The sequence below is a fragment of the Salvia miltiorrhiza genome, chromosome 4 (genome assembly GCF_028751815.1).
Source record: "Salvia miltiorrhiza cultivar Shanhuang (shh) chromosome 4, IMPLAD_Smil_shh, whole genome shotgun sequence".
In the NCBI taxonomy this organism is placed as follows: domain Eukaryota; kingdom Viridiplantae; phylum Streptophyta; class Magnoliopsida; order Lamiales; family Lamiaceae; genus Salvia; species Salvia miltiorrhiza.
In genome coordinates this window covers 9,935,385-9,960,439 of record NC_080390.1, presented here as the reverse complement: position 1 = coordinate 9,960,439, position 25,055 = coordinate 9,935,385, and the positions used below count along the sequence as shown (strand labels likewise).

Here is a 25,055-nt window from a genome sequence, read left to right as displayed (position 1 = left end):
CCACTTATGTGATTTGAAGAGGGAGGAGAGCGCGAATGCCGCAATGCACCAACTTTTGGCATGAGAGTTGTATGACTAGCAGTTTGGTCCATGAGAGAAGTGGTTCCACGTTTGTGGACAGGATATACGTTTTGGGCATGTGGAGTTCTGTTTGGTGACAGGATTACACTTCGGGCCATCCCCACAGGGTTTTGATCGGAATGCGGATCACGAAATTCCTTCGACGAGCTTCTTTTGCAGAGTACTTCGAGGAAAGAGATTTGCATAAGCGCTTCAATAGCCATAGGTTGGGCGATATTGGAGCTTATTACCTGAAGGCGACCAACATCCTCGTCGCCTATTACATCATCTTTTGTCGTGATCAAGATCATGTCCATGATTGGATGTGGGCGTTGATTGAGGATGATCGGGCATGGTTAGACTTCCCGTGGGGCTCCTACTTATTTCAGATTTTATGCCATGGGATGAGTGTGCTAAAGAAGCACCCTTCGGAGATTCGTGGGTCGAGGAGGACGTACCATTTCTATGGGCCCATATGGGCATTTCAGATTTGGTCATATGAGGCCATTCCGGATTTGGGCAGGGCGTGTGGGTTGCGAGACACGTCCCTGATGATGCCCTGATGTTTGATGTGGAGGACTTGGAAGTCGCCCGCTGACTTCACACATTTTTTCGAGCAGGAGGTAAATTATTGATGCTTTACATTTTCGATTCATTTTTTTATGATATATTGGACTAATCCTTGTTTACTTTTCTTTGCAGCATGATTGTTACCAGAGTCTAGCACCGCATGAATTGGAGAAAGAGCAGCTGTATTACCAGACCCTCCTCATCGGTGATACATTCGATGTTTGATATTACCCTCAGGGGCGATATGCCCATCTGAGGGATCCTGTATTACCCGAGCCTCCTATTGTTATTCTTCCTCCTGTGTCGAGAGCGGAGAAGCCACGATCGGAGCATCACAGACGCTCCCATCATGATCCGATGGCTTGTGGCAAGATGACAGAGTTGTTGAGCGTCACAGACGCTTCCATCATGATCTGACGGCTAGCCCGTTGAAGCGGGCTAGGCCGCAGGATTTCAAGACAGGCCCTAAGCCAGAGGCAGATCGAGAGCATGCCTCGTTGGGCCGACGGGACGAGGACCTCATTGCTCGCATCACTGAGAATGTGACTCTGAGCGTGACTGATAGTGTCTGGCGTTCCATTGTGGAAGACGAGTCAGAGCATGGGCTGGTTGCACGAGTGACACAACATATGGTCACCGCTATGAAGGATTTCTTCGATCAGCGATCTTCGAGGAGGTATAGGAGATCGTCATCCAGTCATGGAAGTCGCGCTGGATGCGGAGTGAGGAGTGCCAGCAGCCAAGGATCAGCCATAGACGGTCTGCCTCTCATATTCCACACGAGAGTCACAGATGATCATCTCATCACGAAGAGCCTCGTGAGAGTCAGAGACGATCAGTTGGTGGAGAGGATCGACCTCGGGAGAGTCAGAGGCGATCAGTGCATGGTGAGGAGAGCCAGAGGAGATCAGTCGGTGGGGAGGATCGGCCTCATGAGAGTCAGAGGGGATCTGCCTTATGTTACACTGAGCGGCAACCATCTTTGAGGCGATCGACATCACATCACAGTGGTCGTCCAGAGACATCAGCCCGTCATCACAGTCCAGAGACACCTGTGCCTAAGCCGGGAGAGGTAGATGATGATGTGCACTTCACCTCGACTACATCTGAGGAGGAGGCAAATGATGGAAAGAGGCCACGACGGTTTCTTAGGCCATCAGCTGCAGTGCAGAGTCCGTACGTGATTGAGCCTCATGCGCCTGGTAATCGGGGGGTGATGAAGGCAAAGATGAAAGCTTTTAAGGAGTTCAGGGCGGTGGGGGAACGTTCTTGGGTCTCAATACTGGAGACTGGATATGTCATGACCCAACAACTATTCAATCGGACTATGGATCCCGCAACCGAGTTCGACGGGGAGGTATAATAATTTGGTATTGTAGTTTTGCTTAAAGATTAGTGTTGTTAATGATGTATAATGGTTTGTGGTTGCAGATTATAGACCTCTGGATTTTGAAAGCAACTCGAAGGTTGAGAATCAATTAGGAATTCATAGCTCGGGGTTGGACTAAGCTCAGTGTGGGGATGATAAGAAGTAGAACGCCGATCACTCCAACCAATTTTTATGTAAGTATTCGAGACAACTGTTTTTATCGTTGCATCCCGAGGATCCCCAAGGGAATTACGTACGGGAACGATCTGCATACCCGAATTGGCAGGTGCCCGAAAAGCTGATCACAATATTTAATGGAACTGATGCAGACCATGCATGGCTTTGGTTGGAAGCGAGTGAGGTAACTTTAATTTTAACATATTTTGTCATTTTCTAACTAATGCATTACTATTTTTAAGTATTTGTCGTATCTTGTTGCAGATTTTCACTATTTGCGATGTCGATAAAAGTCATTGGAGTACTATGGTCATCTCTATCTCCCGATGGGAGGTGCAAGTGTATGATTCATTGTCACATGCGGAAGGTGCACGACAACGTCGACAAATCAACATGAAGCTAATCACTCGCTTGATGCCTAGACTGTTGCACGCGGTGGGTTATTGGGAAGCCAATCCCACAGGGTTTGCATGTGCTCCTGATTCAGAGATGGGGTTTGTCATGATGTCACACAGTGTGTAAGACTGCCAATAAGATAACGTGAGTTGTGGTTTGTTTGCATGTGTTTATCTGGATCGTTTGCTTGGTGGAACACCAAGACAGGAACAGCTGCAGACCTGTGCACTGATAGAAAAGTATCGAACCATTGTAGCTTGTAGGATATGGGAGTTGTGTGCCGATCCTCCCCCTTTGAGGTTTTAGATGTGTAGTGATGTTGAGATACACTAGTTGATATTAATGATTGTATGATATTTGATTTGATTCGTTGTTGTGAAAAATAGGAAATAGTGGGCTGTACATTGTTCTACTCGCAATCGTGTACAATATTGCGCAACCGTGCACATAAGAACTTGAAACCGTGCACGGGACAAGGGCAACCGTGCGTTGTGCATGGTTGTGAGTTCTTGCGTGCATGATTGCGCAATTCTGTACACGGTTGCGAGTAGAACCGTGTACAGTGGGCTTTTATCCCTTTTTCCACCTAATATGAACTGTTTTTCGAATTTCATATCAAAATCAACATATACCAACAACAAATTCAGTCTCCAAACAACAAGTAGACAACAAACAACATTTTCAACTTCAAAATCAGTCTCCAATTAAAAAAAATAGACAACAAACTGTAAAATCATTCATTCTCCCGCCTAGGACATGCATTCCTAGTGTGATCTTCACTCCTACAAATACCACATTTTTTCTTACGTCGCCTTCGTGCAACGGGTGGTGGCTCGACGCTCTCGTTCTCATCCAATGGCACATTCAAGTCCAATGCAAGTGTCGATGTGCACCTCCGAGCATTGTGACCTTGACCCTTGCAACGTGAGCATACTTGAGGTTGCGACCTAGACGAACCCTCGACTGCCGAACGAGCCCTACTCATCTTCGGGCGACCCGCATGACGTGTGATATCCGGGGGTTTCACAACATATGCTGATATCGACTCTGGCACATTCCAATACATAGCATGTGGCACGAGCGCAATATGAGGCATGTATATGGCCAACAAAATCGATTGTTTGAAATATTTCCCAACAAAGTCAGTCACTTGCAAACCTGCACGTCTAATATAAGAAACAATAACATACATTATAATAGAAAATATTAGATATAATTATAAGAAGGTAAAATATTCATAAATAACATACCTAATAGCGGCACAAGCATGACGACATGGAATGTCGTCCAGATCGAACTGAACACAATCACAAGTTCAATTCTTGAGATCGACAATGTAGAATGCATGGTCCTCTTCAACACTATACATATGCGTCGTCGTCCCTCGAACATCCAATTGTCGACCCGTTTCAACAGCCACTTGCAACTTTGCCGCTACTACCTCAGTCAACTCGTGTGACCTCGATGCAGCCGAGAGGCGTTGTGCATCGAACCATTTTTCCATAATGGCTCGATAAGTCTCGATTAATGAGGCAACCGGGAGGCATCGTGCCCACAACAACCTACTGTTCATCGTGTCGGCAGCATTTGACGTCATGAAGCTCGTACGTCGTACAGGGCACTTGGACCTAGCCCATCGCTCGACACCAATAGTGTCGAGGCGTGTGTGCGCGTTGACTTTGAGGACTTCGAGCGCAGAAAAATTCCTATGAAAATCATCTGATCGATAGGAATATGTCACTGCTTTGAAACTGTAGCTGCATGAAGGATTATAGCCCCAATAGGATCGTTTCTGTTGGGTAAATCGACGAAGACAAGCAAAAACAAGAAAGCAATCGACAAGAGAAGATTTATGTGGTTCGGCAAAATATGCTACATCCACGGGACAAGAAGATGATGATTTTATTGCTCAATCTAACTTTGAACACAAGAGATTACAACAACGAAAGAAAATGTCGTGAAACAAGCTTTGAACGGCAGAATAACTCTCACAAAGTATTTCTCTCTCAATCTATGAAAACCAGCTGCAAATCAACGCTATGAGGAAGACGATGAACAGTGTAATTAGTTATAACTAACTGCACTAATCCCCTTTAATCTGAGCCATCGAGATCAATCCAACGGTCACGTTATAAACGACTAATTGAACAACTAAATCCCTCCAAAATAGTTATTTGCACAATAGTCCTTCCGCCTTTGATAAAACACGACCATCCTTATGCAGAAAATGCGACTTTGCATGAGTTTAATCAACAAATCTCCACCTAAACTCTTGCAAAACTCATTTCCAGCAAGCAATTCAGATCAACAACTTCAACCTCTGAAATCAAAACTTCTCCAAAATAAAACCAAACGCAAAACAGTAAACAATCCCCTCAAACAAGACGGGGACTGAGCTGCACACAAGCTGCAGCTTAAGACTTTGAAATCAACTTCACCAACTCTAGGCAATAACCAAATTTAGCAACTGGTACTGCCTTTGTTAGTATGTCTGATGCGTTATCATCAGTGGATACTTTCTCCATTCGAACATAGCCCTTTTCAACAATATCACGAACAAAATGCAGCCTAATATCAATATGCTTGGACCTTTCATGAAAGGTTTGATGCTTAACCAAACACAAAGCACTTTGACAATCACACTTGATACCAACTGACTTCTGTTCTATCCCAAAATCAGAGACTATCCCTTTAAGCTATAAAGCTTCTTTGACTGCCTTAGTAACAGCCATATACTCGGCATCAGTTGTTGATAAAGCAACTACATGCTGTAATAAAGATTTCCAACTAACTGCAGATCCAAATAAAGTGAAAATATAGCCGGATTGAGACCTCCTATTGTTTAGATTAGCTGCATAGGCTGAGTCAGTAAAACCAACAATAGGATCCCCAGAATAATCAACATTCCTCTCAAATAACAAAGCTCTATCTGCACTGCCCTCCAAATATCTAAGAACTTTCTTCAAAACTTCCCAATGAGTCTTACCTAGATCTGCCATGTACCTGTTGGATTTGTATACTGAAAGCAAGAACTTTATGCTTGTATACAATGATTCCTGTTTTCACTATTCTTATCTCCTATCTGATTGTGTTCATGATTGCATATGTCTGTTCTTTATCTCTGTATAAGTAAATTATATGGTGTGTTGTAGATCACAGAAGACCATATAATTGGAATAACCTTAAGAGATATAATATGATCACAGCCGAAATAACTCTAGGACAAGTTATTGGTTTAGGCTGCAGTATAGATGGAAGTAGTTTGTCTTGGCTACTTATCTATACTGGTACGTCATTACGTATTGATAGGACCACAGTTTGAGATGTATTCTTCTATCTGACTTAAGTGAAGAATCAAGATCTCGGTGACTTATAAATCTTAATACTAATAAGTATTCAGATATATATGTTAACTCGTATATCACTTTGACTTACTATGGGTGAAAGTTATATACTAACTCGAGTACTCTGTATCTTGGGTGATAGCGGTTAATATATGATATTTGATTATCTGTATTAGTACCCGTATCCGGTATAGGATAATGACATCCCCTTAAGGAGCTCAATAAGGTTTATTACGCTAAACCCTGCAGGTTGATTAAGTTCAGGCGTAATAATAAAGTTTGAGTGGTACTGCTTAAGGAATTATTAAGAGATGAATTAATTTAAGCTGTCAGAGCTCTAATTAATTAATGGATGTCGGATATTTTAAATACGGAGATTTAATAAGTTTAAATACAAGCCCCGACTCATCACCGGCAATAAAGGGGTAAGTCAGTATCGGTTCTCTAGTGGAATGAACTGATATTTATAAATTAATTATGGTCTGGGCTGACCATGGATGAATTAATTTATTTGAGGCCCATCTTTATTCCTTGTATCTGGTCCCTGGGCTGGCCCAATGTCTCCTAGCCCAAGAAGATAGATTTTCGGCCCTCTCACTAAAAGTGGCGCCTCCTCCTCCTTTCTGTATTATTAAATACAACTGTCAGCTCTCAGGAAAACACACTGATAAAAATTAGGTTTTTGAGAGCAGAGGGAGGCGCAGGAAACGTGTGAGGCTTTTCTGTCTTGGGAATTTCCATAGCTCGTTGTCCATCCAACGTTGGGAATTGAGCGGGATACAGTCGAGAAGATCAGAGCTGGAGTCAGAATCTTTCGACGCGATCATCAACCGTTTGTGCATCCGATTCTCAAGTAAGTTTTCCTAACACCTGTGTGCAGCTGTTAAATTCATAGGAGCATGTTAGGAATTAATCGTTGTATGATGAATTAATAATAATCCAAGAAACGATCATCGGGCAATCGAGTATTAATTCAATTTAATATTCCTTCAGTACCTGCTACACACACTTATAACATGTGCTATATCTGGCCTTGTACACACCATGGTGTACATTAAACTACCAACCAGGTTAGAATATGGAATCACCTTCATTTCCCTTCTTTCATCAGCAGAACTTGGTTTTTGATTATCAGACAACTTAATATGCACAACTAAAGCTGTAGATGTAGATTTAGCTTCATGCATATTAAATTTCTGTAGTAACTTGGCTATATAGTCCTTCTGACTAAGACACAACCTTCTTTTAGATCTATCCCTGGTAATATCCATACCCAATATCCTTTTTGCTGCTCCCAAATCTTTCATCTCAAAAGATTTTTCCAAGTCTTTCTTAATCCTGCTGATCTCACTTTTATCTTTACTAGCTATAAGCATGTCATCAACATAGAGTAAAAGATATGCAACTGTGTTATTTTTAACCTTATTTAAATATACGCAGTTATCAAACTCAGATTTTGTAAAACCAATTAATGACATGTGCTCATCAAACTTTCTATACCATTACCTAGAACTTTGTTTGAGCCCATATAGAGATTTCCTTAGAAGGCATACCTTATTCTGTGAATTTGGATGGATGAAACCCTCTGGCTAACTCATGTGTATGTTTTCTTCCAAATCACCATGGAGGAGGGCAGTTTTTACATCCATTTTCTCCAATTCCATGTCAAATTGAGCAACAGCAGCTAGCAATATTCTTATTGAGGTATGTTTCACAACTGGTGAAAAAACCTCACTGTAATCAATGCCTTCTTTTTTAGTAAACTCACTTACTACGAGCCTTGCTTTGTACCTTATCTGCTCATTGCCAATATACTCCACCTTTTTCTTGAATATCCATTTACAAGATACCAATTTTCTGCCAATGGGTTTAGTAACTAAAATCCAAGTACCATTTCTTTCAAGAGACTCCATCTCTTCTTTCATTGTTAACAGCCACTGTTCTCTCTCATTGCTTCATTAAAGGTTCTAGGCTCCTGGTATTCAAGCTCTTCTACTACACTTAGGGCATAATACCCCATATCAGCATGAGCATATCTGATAGGTGGTGTAATTTTCCTTCTAACTCTATCTCTTGCCAAGTTGTAATCCCTCAGAGATTCAGATTCTGCTCTACTTTCCTCTGGATGTTGTTCAGTATCCTGACTTTTTCCAAAATCAACATCATCTCCCATAAATTCTTCCTTAAATAGCTGCTCCACCTGAATCGAATCTGTCTCAGTGTTTGTGATTTTGGATTTATCTTGAGATGTATCTTTCTTTGATAGGTATGGCATCTGAGATTCATCAAAGACAACATCCCTGCTAATCACAACTTTGTTCATGTTTGGCTCAGTACACCAGAGCTTATATCCTTTAACTCCCCTTGGATAACCCAACATAACGCACCTTAATGCCCTTGGTTCAAGCTTGTCTTGCCTTATGTGAGTGTAGGCTCTGCATCCAAACACTTTGAGTGCTTCATAGTTTGGAGTATTTCCATGCCAGATTTCATCAGGTGTTTTGTGCTCAATTGCAGATGATGGTGAGCAATTAATAAGATGGCATGTTGTCGCAGCCCGATTCCCGACGCTAGTAATAGCGGGGTACGAGTATCGATACGACTATTTTTAAAAGAAGAAAAGATTAGATGAATAGGTCAAACATCAAGCGGAAGCTCGCATCAAAAGGTGTTAAGGAAAAATCATCATAAATTAACCCAAGGGTAAAAATGTCAACATCGTCATAACTTCATAAATATCAGGAATTTCACGAACAAAAACAAAACGGGTATAGCTCATTTTTCGTAAGGAAGAATAATATGCAGAGTATCGCAGCAAAAGGCGAATCGATTATATGTATGAAGACATATAACCGTGAGTACATTGCTTAAATTCAAAAGAAAATCAAAGTATATATATATATCAATCATCAAGACTTTATCGTCAAAATGGAAATGCGATAAAGTAAATACATCCTCTAACAATTCCCCACCAGCACCAGTCCAATCTCGCTCCTCGCTTAGTCTGCACATTTAGAAATACATGCAGGGAGTGAGTACATAATACTCAGTGGGCAAACGCCGAAAAACAAGGAAAGTGCTCTTAGAGCTATAAGTTTGAAGCTTGCCACATCTCAGCAATACACAGAAATAAGTTAGCATAAATGAATCTGTGCATGCAGTTTTCATAATCAACATCATAAATAAGTGTCTGCAGACAAAGTAATCGACATGTATGTACCGCATCTACAACTCATCATTATAATTAAGGTACTGAGAAGTAGGCCTCCCTCTCAAGTATCGTGACCGGCCGATCCGAAGACGGCTCACAGTCACCTCTGTGCACAAAATCCCGCTTGTGGCAGGACCGAATTCGTCTCATCTCATCAGTAGAGGGTAACATACAAGCTCAACATCAAAAATTGGCAAGTCAAACAGTTCTCAAACATCATTTATCTCAAAACATTTGTTAATCTCATAACATCATCAAATCATTCTAGAAAGCTCATATGATAAACATATACTCAAAATATTGCCCACCTGAAGACCTTACTCAAAATCTCCCGTCAAAGCGGAGTTACTTACTTCCTTGCTCTGCTCGTGTCTTCAGGGATCATCATCATCATCGAAGGTTCATGTCATAAAATGAATCTCGATTAGTAACTCATTACTAATTCCAATCTCATCTCAACTATAACTTTTCACTCAACGTCTATTTACTCATTAAACTCAACCCCTAGGTATACTTAACTTCTAAGTATTCACACGTCCTATTATCGACTTAACTCTCAACTTGGCTCAAACTCATAGCAATCAAGCATATAAACAAGTATAAACACTTAAGCATATGAAAAATACACATAGACAAGTTAAAAACAAACTTCACTCTGCACTGACTCAACTTTAAAACCTCACCAGACTCTGTACCGAACTCCCCTGGAGTCGTAACTTATACAAAAAGAAACCTCTTTGAGTCTAGTTTCATTTAAAAAAAAGTAAGATAAAAAACTCCAAGTATTTTAGGAGATATGACTGTTTTACTACAGTCTACAATATTCGGCAGTTTTTAGCAACCGAAAAGTTTGATTTTTGAAAAATAGTAAACGTTGTCAAAAAGGTCTGAAATTTGGTGGGTACTTAGCTAAGACACTCAGGTCTCAACCAGTGCCAGTCCTGTATCTCACAGGGCCCTAAGAAAAACATAAAAAATGGGTCTTTATAAATTTTTTTAATATCGACGAAACAACAATAATATATTAACATAAATTTTTTCAATCAATTATTCAAAAGAGTTTTCAATCAAAAGAGAAGAAAAGATAACTTACTAAGAATTCAACATTAACAGTATAAGTTTCTTACTAAGAATTCAACATTAACACGTCTTGCAGTTTTAGAACCAAATGTATTTATCAAGTTTATGTAATCTAACTGATCAACCAATTTTCTTTCAATTGATAACATAGCAAACCCATTCAACCTGTCTTGCGACATAGTTGATCGTAGATAAACTTTTTGATTCACTTTTTTTTAGAATGTTTTTTCAATTACTGCATATATGTTTGGAATACTATTTGTTAAACAAAGATACTTTTTATATATATACTATATATAAAAAAGTGAAAAAAAATTGGGCCCCCAAAAATTTGGGGCCCTATGCGGCAGCATGTTGAGCATGCCCTCATGTACGGGCCTGGTCTCAACCATAAAAATTTGGGCTCCAGAACGCTAAGGAAAGATACTGGAAAAGGTGATCTTATTGGCTACTCACCGAACAATTCGGCAGAACGTAGCAGTTTTGGTTTTACATTTTATAAAAATAGTAAAAGAAGTCCAAATGACTTGAAATTTTACCGGTGTGCTCAAAACTCGCACATATACTTACCATAAAATTTTCATGGTGTTTGGGTATCAAAAACCCCTCGAAAACAGTAGGTCAGTGCGTCATGAAAAACGACTCCGAAACATACACACAAGCAAACATGCTTAACTCAACATTTCTTCAAAGCAAACTCATCAAAGCTCATTTTAAGCACTTATAGCACTCAAAAACATTCAAGTATAACATAATACTCATAATACTCAATCTCGACTCTTTTCTTTCATCATAAACTCAAATCTCATGGAAAACGTTTCAACGAACGCATCAACAAATTCTCTTTTCATTTTCATGCTCGAAATTACTCAAATACTCAAACATGATCTTTTACACCATATAACTCATTATACACATATTTATTCTCTTTTTATCATGTAAACTAAACTCTAGTGAAAACTCATGTATCAACATAAATCTCTTAATAAAACATGACAAATGTTCACAAAATGGTCATAGAGCAATTAGACCTCATTTTACCAAGCATCAACCTCACATCATACAAGAACTCAAAAACTCATACAAACTAAACTAAGTCAAAATTTTACTTAGCCAATAAAAGACTTAATCAAAGATACAAAGACACTACTATCACGCTTAAAACATATATCTTAAGCCAAATCACTTAAATAACACATAGACCAAAACGTCCTAATTTTTACTAAACTAAACTCTTTGAAAATCTTATAGACACATATGAATCTTTAACCCATTCATAGATCTATCACTCTTAACCAATTTATCTCACATATAAACCATCAATTACTAATTAGAGCATAGATACACATATCCCTAATTTTATTAAACTAACTCATATCAAAATCATCAATTGACCTCATATACTCAAATTACTCCATCAATCATCATCATATACATCTCATGGACTCATCTTCATCATCAATTTATCATTTTAATAATTGACTCAAAAGTTCCCATTTTTGGGTAAACTAAACTCCATCGAACTTTCACATCTCAAAGCACATATTTCACAACACACATCAATCATCAACAAACATCATATAAATCTCATTTTTCACCCCAAATCAAGAAAAGAAAAAGAAATTTTTTTTGAAGGGGTGAAGACCCACTTTTCGAAAATTTAGAAAAATGAAAGGGGGTGATTTTCTTGCTTCAATCTTTCAAGAATACTCACATACAACATCATTCAAGCAAGATTTATGGAATACAAGGTCACTTACCCAAGTTTCTTACCAAGATTCACACTTTCTCACTCTAGCTTTGAAGCTCTTCTTCAAGGATTCTCTTGAATATAAGTAGCTAGAATGTGTTTATGGAAGATTTAAGAGTGGATTGAGGTGTTTGGTAATATTTTTGGAAGCTCCGAAGGTCTTCTTCAATGGAGGAAAATGGAGGAAAGTGAGAGAATGAGGGAGAGAGGTGTTGGTCGAAAATGATGAGTGAGGAGTGAGAGAGGATTTTGCAAGATTGTAAATGATCTTGTAATCTTTAAAGAGGATTTTGTAATCTTAAGGAAATATTGGCAATTAATGCCTTGATCTCTCTCTCTCTAATCTCTACACTCTCTCTAATCTCTACTCTCTCAATCTCTACTCTCTCAATTTGTGGTATTTAGTCACATGGTAGGGAAATTAAAATAATAGTGTGAGGAGGGTGATTAAATATTAATCACAATAATTATGGAAATATTACTCATTAATAAAATACCATAACATAATTATCCATGTGACCAAAATAAAATAATTATAGCACTAATATTAGTGCACTCACTCAATTATAATATTCCCCTTCGTAGGAAAAATCATTTAAAAATATTATGCTTGGAAAAATTTTCATAAACCGGCATCATTCGATTTCTCGGTAAAAATAAACCGCACTTGCTTTGGAAACTTAATCAAAATTCCAATTGCTAAAGTCTCAAATAAAAATCATAATAACTTGGTCATAATGACACACGTCACATAAATCACATAATCAATCAGTCACGTAAATTCACATAACATCACATTAAAGCAGTCGGCAAACACAAACAACTAGACGTCTCTCAGACCGACTCTTTTCATCAAGGTTTCTCACTCTTTCTTTCTCGACTCTATTCCCAACTCATTATTCCTATTTTCTTAATAGGACAGTCAAACTCTGATAATTCGGTATCCGGTATCTCTATTCCCGGTAGTTGGAAATAAAATAAAATCTCAGCTCAATTCATTCAACATCTCTATCTCAACTCATTTCTCAAATCTCATCACTCTAACTCCATCATCAGTTTATTCACTCGTACCACTATTTAAAAGACAATCTGTCTTATCTGGTCATAAAAAAAATAACAATCTCACATCTCGACATCTCAGTATTCTCAATAGTGTTAAGTCACTATCCCACAACATAAGGAAAAGTACGGGGTGTTACACATGCAGTAGTGGCTGCTTCAACCCAGAACTTCTTAGGCATTCCAAATTCAAACAACACGCATCTCACTTTCTCAAGGATGGTGCGGTTCATTCTTTCTATTACACCATTTTGCTGTGGGTTGTTGGGCACCGTTCTATGTCTTTTGATTCCTCTTTGTTGGGAACCTTGTGGAATATCCTAACCCTTGTTTTGATGATACCAAAATTCATAGGTCTTAACTGTAATAGACTAGAATTGTTTTTGAACTCAAGTGTTAAAGTTCGTTTCTAGTTTAGCTTGCGGTGTCGAAGACTGAAGACTGAAGACTGAAGAACGAAGGACTGGAGACTGAAGACTGCAGATACCAACTGAAGTATCAGTTGAAGAATCAGTTGAAGACTGATTACTTAATGCGCGCAATGGACTGATACTAAAGTAAAGTATCAGTTGAATATTCCTCGTCGGACTGATCTTCCAACGTTCAGAGGAAGTCACGTACTCACAAAGTACAGCCGTATTAAATGCAGAGATCTCAGGATCTTATCTCTGCAGAGGTCATTCCTATCTGGTGGTTACTTTTCAGAGACGTCACATCTCCTGTCCATCAAAGAGAGCCGTTTCCACCCAGACAAGGAACTTCGAAGATTGAAGCCTCAGCCCAAATTCGAATTGCTCTCCAACGGAAGAAATCTTGAGGACGATCTACGCCAGCGGATCTATTCAAGAATTCTCCTACAAATAGCGCTCGAGGATCACTTCAACCTTCACCGATTCAACGACATAAGCTGAAGCTCTGCCGAAATTGCTACTCAGCCTAAATTTTAATCTCTCCAAAGCTTGAATCGAAGAAGAGAATTCCAAAGCCAAAATCAGTCACTGCTGATTACACACATTCTCTTAGACCTTAGGCAAACCTCTGTTTACCCAGAAGCCAAAGGTCAAACTTGCTTCAAAGAACTTGTTCTTTGTAAGTATAGTTGGCACTCGATCAAACCTCCCCCCCCATAAGAGTGTTTGAGTGTTTCAGAGTTCAGGAAGGTACTCTGACTCTGAGTGAGAAGTCTTAGCACGGGTTGTGCTGAGCAGAGAAATCCGACGTGAGTGAAGCGTGGGTACTGAAGAAGGGTTTTCTTCAGTGGTACGGTTGTGTGCACCCGGCAAGCACACGGTTTGGTTTGCAGAGCACCTGTTAAGCACTTGCGGAGTGGATTGTTGGTCTGATCAACCAACTGTGGATGTAGGAAAAGGGTTTTTCCGAACCACGTAAAAGTCTCTGTGTTGTTTACAGTTTTCAGTTTTACATTCTTACTTGTGTTATTTCAATTGATAAACTGAATACTGATTAACTGCAAAAAGAAACCGAATAACCAACAACGTGCTCCACCGAGGCTATTGCGAAACTAAGTTTAATTTCCGCTGCGTATGATATCAGTCTGACTGATCTATCTTTTGATAGTCAGGAAGAGTGTTATCATCTCTATTTTAGCAAACTCGACTGAAGCCCTTACTTGCATCAGTTAAGTTCCAGCAACTTAACTGATAACTCTTTACTGAAGAGCTTTCAGTATCAGTCGTCAACCCTGTTTGGTCAAAATTGATTTCAGTAAAACAGGCGTCTTTGTTTGCATGTAAAGTTTCATTTTGATCTCTGACTGAGATCCCTCTGATTGAGGATTTGTTAAAAATAGCCCATAGGTGTATTCCCCCCCATACACCTATTCAAGACCCTCAGGACCTAACAATTGGTATCAGAGCAGGTTGTTCGCAAGAACTATCCGTATTTGATTAGGTTCAAATTGAACTAGATCCTTTTTCTCAAAGGTCTCGAAAAAGTTCTCTCTTTCTTTTTGTGCTTGCTATCTATTCTATCTGCTGTTATCTGTTCTCTCTTTTTTGATGGAGACTAACCACAACAGATTATCTTTTCTACCTATGTTTAGTATTGAAAAATACGACATATGGAAGTTTCGACTTGAAAGCTTCCTCACCGCCCAACATTGCCGAATGTGGGAAGTCATCACCAGCGGACCAATCACCATCACCGAAACCGTCAAAAGGGTTCCTGTTAATCCACAACAAGATCCTTATGATGAGGTCTAGCCCAAGCAAAAAGCAGACTTCACCACAGAAGAAAGGAAGCAAGATGAGCTAGACAATCTCGCCAAAAGCATCATCTCCGGCACTTTCCCGACAAGCATGTCATGAAGATCATCAAGTGCGGAACTGCAAAGGAGATGTGGGACATTCTGGAAAGATTGTGCGTAGGTTCCGAGAAAATCAAGGAGAATAAGCTATCCATAGCTTGCCAGAAGTTCGACTCCTTCCTCATGCTCAAGAATGAATCTGTCGAGGAAATGGAACTTAGATTCAATCAAATCTTGAATGAAGTTCAATCCATTTCCAAAGACAAATACACTCAACGAGAAATCAACCTGAAGATTCTTCGAGCACTGCCACTAGGAGAATGGCAGATCTACTCAGTCGCTCATCAGCATAAGCCTGGATTCAGTCAACTCCCGACAAACAAGCTTTTCTCCGATCTCATGGAAAATGAGTTCGACCTTCTGAGAAATCTTGGAAACAAGAAGGCTGGAGGATCAGACGAAGATGGTCCATCAACCTCAAGAGGAGTTGCACTGAAAGCCTCAACAAGAGAAGGCAAGAAGCAGATCAAGGAATCAACGGAACTCAACCCTGAGGACTTCTTCAGTCAATATGCTTTGTTGACTGAAAGATTCAACAAGATGAAGTCCAAGTTCCGGAAGTACAGAAGGTTCCACAAGCAGCACTACAAAGGAAAATAAAGAGAAAGCAACTCCAGACATTCCACAGATCGAAGTGGAGAAAGGAAGTCAGCCGCTTACGACATCAAAGACATGGAATGCTTTGGATGTAGAAAGAAAGGGCACTTTCGAAATGAATGCCCTGATCTGACTCAAGCTGAGCGCAGAGAACTGAAAGCTAAGAAAGATCGCAGCTTTTCGAAGAAGAAAGCGATGGTTGCTGACGATGCTGACTCTTCCAAAGATACATCGGAATCATCCGACTTCGACAGTTCCAGCTCAGACGATGAGAGCCGAGCCCTGATGGCCAATGAATCAGAAAGCATGGCTGACAACAGCTACGACAATGGAATGAATGGCTCAGAGGTAATCTCTCACTCAAAAACTCTTTATACTGATAACTTCCTGATGCTTTCAGGAGACCACTCAGAATCTGGAGATAGCTCATCCGATGAAACTGACGAATTTGATCAGCTCATGACTGATCACTGTCAGTTGAGGAAAATGTTCGAAGATCTCCTCAACCAGAATCAGAAATTGGACAAGGAGATCAATGATGAACGAGCTAAGAATCAGACAATCATCTACTTTCCGGATGAAACTTGTCTTGATCAGCTAATCATGGAGAACAACCGACTGAAGGAAAAGCTCAGAATCTCCAACTCAGAATGTGAAAGAGCATCTCATGAGATCAAGAGGCTCAATCACAAGCTGGAAGAAACAGTCAAGAACTGCATGATGCAGTCTCCCATGATGAGCAACTTTCCATCGAAAGGCCTTGTTAAAAGCATTGGAGGAAAGGTTGCAGCTGATAAAGGAAAGAAGATCATGATCATTACAAAAGACGATCCTTCTGAATTCACAACATTAGAAGTATCAAGAGATCATGATATGGATGAAGTTCACAAACGCAAACTGATGGCAAGATCAAATGTTCCACCTCCACGGAGCTATAGACGAGCAAAGGAGGCCCCCAACCAGATCATCTTACTGAGAAGACTGGAAAGCAGATTTCAGTCGAAGATCGGGGAAGGAACATCAGGAATCAAGAAGAATCTTTCTCACCAGTCCAGGGGGAAGAAAGGCCGCATCAGTCAGAGACTGACATCAGTTCAGTTTCAGAAGGAACAACATCCATGGAGACCAAACAATGTTGAGTCCAGTCGAGCTAAGCGACATCCACGACGACAAGCAACTGGACATCAAATGACTCATGTCACACGACATCAGTCAAGTCTCCATAAGTCTGCAAAGACTCGAGTATCTCAAGGAAGATACTTCGCCGAGCAAAGAAGACCTCAACCTCTCATCAGACAGAACTCCTACAAGAGTGAGGCCTTCAAAGGAAATTCTCAACAGAAGAATGCTCGTGTGCCAACTGAAGCACCAACAACGTCAATCAAACAATCAACAAAGCGCAAGAGATCAGCCAGACCAACTCTGAAGCAGATATGGGTTCCAAAGGGAACTTGAGCTAACATCGAAGGACCCAAAGCTTGATTGGGTGCCTGAAGTAACTCTTCCTTGCAGGTCAATGTCAGGAAACACAAAAAGAAGGAAGAGGTTAAAGCTTCAATCAGAACGTGGTATCTGGATAGTGGCTGCTCGAAGCACATGACGGGCTACAAAGAATATCTATCTCAGTATGTTGAGAAAGCTGGATCCAAAGTTGCATTCGGAGACAACTCAATCGGAGAAACAAAAGGCTACGGTGTGCTCAACATGGGTAACGCCAGTATCAGTAATGTTAGCTTTGTTTATGGTCTTAAACATAATCTGTTGTCTGTGAGTCAATTTTGTGACAGTGGTTTTACAATGAAGATCAAGAAGGATGAATTCACTGTTAGAAACAATCAAAAGAAGGTGGTTCTGAAAGGATTCAGACAAGGAAGTCACTACGTCGTTTCATGGGAAGACAGCCCACCAGAAACATGCCTCATCAGCAAAAGCAGCTCGGAGCTCAACTGGCTGTGGCACAAGAGACTCAACCATCTCAACTTCAAGACGATCAACAAACTTGCAAAACATCAACTGGTAGAAGGTCTCCCTTCTATTGTGTTCCAGAAGAAGCAAGAATGTGAAGCATGCCAAAGAGGAAAACAGACGCGAATGTCATTCAAGTCAAAGTCAGGACACTCCTCTGAAAGAATTCTGCATCTACTTCACATGGATCTGTTTGGCCCTATCACTCCAAGAAGCTACAACGGTAGGAAGTACACCTTAGTAGTTGCGGATGACTATTCCCGATATACTTGGGTCATCTTTCTCTTCAAGAAGAAAGAGACGCTGGAGGAACTGCCAAAACTGCTGAGAAGACTGAGCGTTGAAAAGGAAGTCAACATCATCAGCATCAGATCAGATCGTGGGACTGAGTTCCTCAATACTGTCATTCGTGAGTATTGTGATGAACAAGGAATCAGTCATCAAACTTCTGCAGCAAGAACTCCACAGCAGAACGGAGTTGCAGAAAGAAGAAACTGATCTTTGAAGGAAGCAGCAAGGACGATGCTAGCCGAATCAAAACTCCCCTTGAAGTTTTGGGCCGAAGCAGTCAACAACGCATGCTACACGCAGAATCGCTCCTTCCTCACTCAGAGACATGGAAGAACTCCATACGAGCTATGGAAGAACAGAAAGCCATCGATTGCCTACTTTCATGCTTTCGGTTCTAAGTGTTTCATCCACAACAATGATAAGAAGAGGTTAAACACTTTCGATAGCAAGGCTGATCCAGGAGACTTCCTTGGATACTCTGTAACAGAACGTTCAAGCAAAGCCTATCGAGTGTTTAACTCTCAAACTCTTTGTGTTGAAGAAAAACCTCATGTGATCTTTGATGAGTCTACAGATGATTTCAGAGAACAAGAAGCTGAAAAGTGTGTCCAGAACACTGAAGGTTCCAAAGCTGAAATCCACAACACCGAGCCCTCTACTGTCTTGGTGTGGGGACCAGGCAAAGATGAAGATACTGAGATGCTTCAGTATCAGAAGATCAACCAAAGGTCTGAATTTCAGACTGGAGCCAATGCAGATGGCATCAGTCAAGGGGGAACTCCAGTTGCTGAACATCGAGTTGAACGTGGTGAAGCAGATTCAGCTCAACTCTCCCCTGCTCCAGAAGGTGCTCAACACCTCAGAACCATTCTGACCGAAGAAGCCCCACCATCTCCAGAAGAGATCAACAAGTATCGAAGATGGTTTGAACTCCACTCAAAGGAGAACATCATTGGAGAACCATCAGATGGCGTCAAGACTCGGAGATCAATGTGCATCCTCGTCTTCGACATCAATCAGAACTGCATCAACGAAGATAAGATTTTCAGCTATTTCTTATCATCTACAGAGCCCAAGGATGTTGAAGCAGCTCTGAAGTCTACTCAATGGGTCATCGCAATGCAAGAAGAACTCAATGAATTCAACCGAAATTCAGTTTGGGAGCTTGTGGATCGACCAGACGATGCAAAAGTGATTCGCTTGAAATGGATTTTCAAGAACAAGAAAGATGAAGAAGGAAACGTTGTGAGAAACAAAGCAAGGCTTGTAGCTAAAGGATACAGTCAAGAAGAAGGAATTGACTACGACGAGATGTTCGCACCAGTTGCCAGATTGGAAGCAGTCAGACTCTTCTTAGCCTTCGCAGCTCACAAAGGTTTCAAGGTACACCAAATGGATGTCAAGTGTGCATTTCTCAATGGAGTGCTCACAGATGAAGTCTATGTAGAACAACCTCCAGGGTTTGAGGTTGCTGGACCAAAAAAGGTATACAAGCTGAAGAAAGCGCTCTATGGATTGAAGCAAGCACCAAGAGCGTGGTATGATACTCTCTCGGAGTATCTTGTTGAACAAGGTTTCAAGAAAGGATCTGTGGACATAACTTTGTTCACTCTCAAAGAAGGAGAAGATCTCTTGCTTGTTCAGATTTATGTCGATGACATAATTTTCGGATCCAAATCCGAACGCATGTGCAAGAAGTTTGCTGACATCATGGCCAACAAGTTCCAAATATCCATGATAGGAGAAACGAATTTCTTTCTCCGATTGTAAGTCAAGCAGACTGACGAAGGAATACTGATCAGTCAGTCTAAGTATGCCAAGGAACTGATAGCCAAGTTTGGTATTCAGCACATGAAATCAGTCAAGATCCCAATGAACACAAACTGGAAAGTTGATCCAGGTTCAGAAGGAAAATCTGTCTCTTCGACGAAGTACATAGAAATCATTGGATCTTTACTGTATTTGACTGCGAGCAGACCAGACATCGCATTTGCAGTCGGGGTATGTGCAAGATATCAATCATATAAAAAGGAACCTCATTTGGATGCAGCAAAGCGTATACTAAGATATCTTAAAGGCACACCCAATTTAGGATTGTGGTATCCAGCAGACGACGACATCAAGCTCACCGGATATTCAGACAGACTTCGGTGGATGCAAGCTTGATCGCAAATCAACCTCCAGAACATGTCAATTCCTAGGCAACAAGCTCATTTCTTGGTTTTCAAAGAAGCAGACTTCAGTCGCCACCTCTACAACTGAAGCTGAATATGTTGCTGCCAGAAGCTGCTGCTCACAAATCCTGTGGTTAGTCCATCAGTTGAAGGACTATGGGATCGACGAAAAGGAAGTTCTTATCTATTGCGACAGCTCCAGTGCTATTGCAATCTCCCAGAATCCAGTTCATCACACCAGAGTTAAGCATATTGCTATTCGACATCACTTCATCCGTGGTCATGTCGAAAAGAAGAATATCTCTGTAGAATGGATTTCCACTGCTGTTCAGAGAGCGGACCTACTGACCAAGGCTCTTCTAGAAGAGAGGTTCAACGATCTGTGTGGAAAGATCGGCCTCATCAACCCTGAAGAGTGATGCTGTGTTTGAAGACTTTCTCAAACAGTCATGCTGACTGGTGGTCAACCAACTGCTGATTCTACGATCGCCGACGTGGAAAGCAATTGAAGTCAGAACGCTCATCTGAAGAAGAAGTCATCTTGATGATTCAACCAGGATCTAGTGGTATCAACTGACTACAATGTTCACTTGATCAGTAAGTATTTTAAAAGCTTACTTTTAAAATCAGTTATTTCAGTTCAGAGTTTTGAGTTTCAGTTCAAAATCTTTCTCTAACTGATCAATTTCTTTCAAAAACTTTAACCGATTGTTGGAAAATGGAATATCCGAGAAGGACAAGTTTTTAAAAAAGGGAAAATCTGTTTTGATTGAACTTGTCCTGATCTTTTACCAAAAATCTTTCCAACCTTTTTGCCTCTGTGATAAAATTTCTTGAGAAGCTCATTGACATGACAGAATGCAATGATGACTCTCAACTTTTTGAAGTCTCAGTCCCTCGCAGTGACGGCGGACGTGAATTTTTCTTTAAATACATTTTAGGCACAGTTTTCGAAAAACTTTTCATCTTCTTACATGGTTCACTTCTTGTCTATTTATACCATGATGTCTTCACGATTTTTCTGCATCAACTAACAACTCTCCACAGCCTTCACTGTGAGAAAAATTATCAATCTTTCCAAAGTTGCAGAGAAAAATTGTTCTGATTAAAGGAGAAATCTATGACTGCAAAGTCATGGAGTGGAAGAATGACGCTCACATTCCTGGTCTTCACCGGACCCTTCCACTGGATCTCAACGTCTCTCCGACGTCAAAGTTTGCTCTACCCTCACTTGTATCCAGCGAAGCGAGTGTCTTCCATCCTCATGCCCGGCACATCGGCTTGAAGTACCTGTCTGAAGAAGACAGACTTCACCTGGTTCTCAGGAAAGCCTCTCGCCTTTTGGTGAAGCTTCGATGTGGTGCAACAGCAATGAGCAGAAGCTCACTGCCATCCGGCGCAATATCGACAGTGCTAGTCCTCATGACTACCACTGATTCGATTTTTCATCTTCACCTTCTCCTTCTCCCATGTATGACGAGGCGCGTTTTGATATACTTCTTTCATCAAAGCCTCGCCATGCATTTCCTTCACTTCTTCTCCCCACTTCTCGCACTCTTATAATTCTTCTCTTCTCGTCTGTCTATTCGCCCTCTGGATTTTAAGCATAGCTGCATCTCATGTTTATCTCTAACATGCTATGCATACTTTCCTTTCCTTCACCCTGCTCTTCTTCATCTCTCGGTCTCCATCGCTTCTCCGTCTCTATTCTCATCTCTCCACCTCTCCACTGGCTGAAGGAATATTAAACTGAATTAATGCTCCGTTTGCCCGATGATCGTTTCTTGGATTATTATTAATTTATCATACAACGATTAATCCTAACATGCTCCTATGAATTTAACAACTGCACGTTGGAGTTAGAAAATACCTGAAGAATTCCTAAGAATTCGTCAATCTGTCGCTGAACAGGTCAGTCAGCTTCAAGCCTTCGTTTGAAGCCTCAAATCGTATTTCGCCCAGAAATACGACTTCTTCGTCTTCGAGAGAGCTTTCCGTGGCCGCCTGATACTCCTGAATCGGAGTTCTGTGGAGGAAGTTATGGCCGTTTTACGGAGACTGCCAGAACTTGGTTTCCTGCGAAAATCTGACTCCAGCTCTGATCTCCTCGACTGTATCCCGCTCAATTCCCAACGTTGGATGGACAACGAGCTATGGAAATTCCCAAGACAGAAATCACCTCACGTTTTCCTGCGCCTCTCTCTGCTCTCAAAAACCTTAATTTTATCAGTGTATTTTCCTGAGAGCTGACAGCTGTATTTAATAATACAGAAAACTGAGAGGGGGCGCCAGTTTCTATGTGAGGGCCGAAAATCTGCCCTACTTGGGCTAGGAGACATTGGGCCAGCCCAGGGACCAGATACAAGGAATAAAGATGGGCCTCAAATAAATTAATTTATCTATGGTCAGCCCAGACCATAATTAATTTATAAATATCAGTTCATTCCACTAGAGAACCGATACTGACTTACCCCTTTATTGCCGGTGATAAGTCGGGGCTTGTATTTAGACTTATTAAATCTCCGTATTTAAAATATCCGACATCCATTAATTAATTAGAGCTCTGACAGCTTAAATTAATTAATCTCTTTATAAATCCTTAAGCAGTACCACTCAAACTTTATTATTGCGCCTGAACTTAATCAACCTGCAGGGTTTAGCGCAATAAACCTTATTGAGCTCCTTAAGGGGATGTCATTATCCTATACCGGATACGAGTACTAATACAGATAATCAAATATCATATATTAACCGCTATCACCCAAGATACAGAGTACTCGAGTTAGTATATAACTTTCACCCATAGTAAGTCAAAGTGATATACGAATTAACATATATATCTGAATACTTATTAGTATTAAGATCTTATAAGTCACCGAGATCTTGATTCTTCACTTAAGTCAGATAGAAGAATACATCTCAACTGTGGTCCTATCAATACGTAATGACGTACCAGTATAGATAAGTAGCCAAGACAAACTACTTCCATCTATACTGCAGCCTAAACCAATAACTTGTCCTAGAGTTATTTCGGCTGTGATCATATTATATCTCTTAAGGTTATTCCAATTATATGGTCTTCTGTGATCTACAACACACCATATAATCTACTTATATAGAGATAAAGAACATACATATGCAATCATGAACACAATCAGATAGGAGATTAGATAGTGAACTTAGGAAACATTGTATACAAGCATAAAACGTTCTTGCTTTCAGTATACAAATCCAACAATCTCCCACTTATACTAAAGCAAACTTTTAGTATACAATGCGTCTATTTACCAATCACCTAACACTTCTCCCACTTATACTTAAAGTTTCCTAAGTGGGTGGCATCAATCTGGCATCAATCGCATTCCCATCTTTCAATGACCATTTGCGATAAGCCTTTTGTGAAAGATCAGTAGGTTTCTCCAATATGTGAGAATTTATTCTTTGAGCACAAAAACCTCGATTTACGAATAATCGTATAACTTGGTACTTACTCTCCATGTGTTTAACCCCTTGTGGTTCTTGGATTCCTTAGAGTTCGCAACTGCACTTGAGGTATCACGAAGGTGATGCTCCCACGCAAACTAGGAATTACCCTTAGATCCTGGAGGTAGTGGTCAAACCAAAAGGTTTTACCTCCCAAGAAAAAACACATAGCTCGAGGTAATTATTCTTTGTTCCGGTCAGCCTGGAAATCCGAAATCATATAATCCAAAAAGGAACTAAACTGTCTAACTGGTAAACTATCCTTATTCTCTAGTCAGGGACTTGAGAATATAATTTACCACAATTCAGTGTCCTTAACTAGGACTATACTGATATCTTACAATCATGCTAACTGCATAGCAAATATAAGATCTCGTACATAGCAATCCATACATGAAGCTATCTACTGCGGAAACGTAGAATACTGCCTTCATTTCCTCAACCTTAATAGGCATCACTACAAGAATTCAGCTCATAGACAACATAATATAGACAACATGCTTCTAAACCTGTTGTCTATGATAATTATAGACAACGGTTTTGAAAAAACTGTTGTCTATTTAGGGCGGTCATAGACAACGGATCTGAAACCCGTTGTCTATGATAACTATAGACAACGGTTTTGGAAAAACCGTTGTCTATTTAGGGCGGTCATAGACAACGGGGCTGAAACCCGTTGTCTATTATAACTATAGATATGGCGGTCAAAGACTATGTCTTAAGATGCATCTTAAGACATAGTCTTTAGATAAAGGAACGCCATATCTAAAAGTTAGCAATCCTTTCTTGGCGGTATTCATACTACAATGAGTATTCTCAGTATCAATGTAAGACACTCGAGATAAGCCCAACATCCTTTTCTAGTGATCCCTTATTACTTTGATCACAAAGATGTATACTGTACCTCCTTAGTCTTTCATATGAGACTGTTCGGATAACCATTACTTTATGTCTTAACAATAGCTCCATATTGTCGCCAATTAGGAGGATATTGTTTACATAAAATGCAAGATAAACCACATCACCGATGACACGAGAGCGATTGACACGAGATGTTTCTCTCCCTCCCTCACGTAACCTCGATGGTTTAAGTGAGCTGCTATGGGTAAAATGATCCGAATGTTCTGAGCATGGTACTTGCGAAAATATCATCATAACCTATACCCTTACACTGGGCATAACCTTTCGCCACCAGTCTAGCTT

General features: G+C 40.4%; 1 protein-coding gene across 1 annotated transcript; it reads right to left on the bottom strand.

Moving 5' to 3' along the window:
- Positions 1-3,305: 3,305 nt before the first annotated feature.
- LOC131022972 (uncharacterized) lies at positions 3,306-4,169 on the bottom strand. The gene is made up of 3 exons (XM_057952512.1): positions 4,014-4,169; positions 3,823-3,869; positions 3,306-3,738 (listed from the first exon to the last, which is right to left on the bottom strand). Exons 1-3 carry the CDS (start codon positions 4,167-4,169, stop codon positions 3,306-3,308), a joined length of 636 nt encoding a protein of 211 aa, XP_057808495.1.
- Between the last annotated feature and the right edge of the window lie 20,886 nt (positions 4,170-25,055).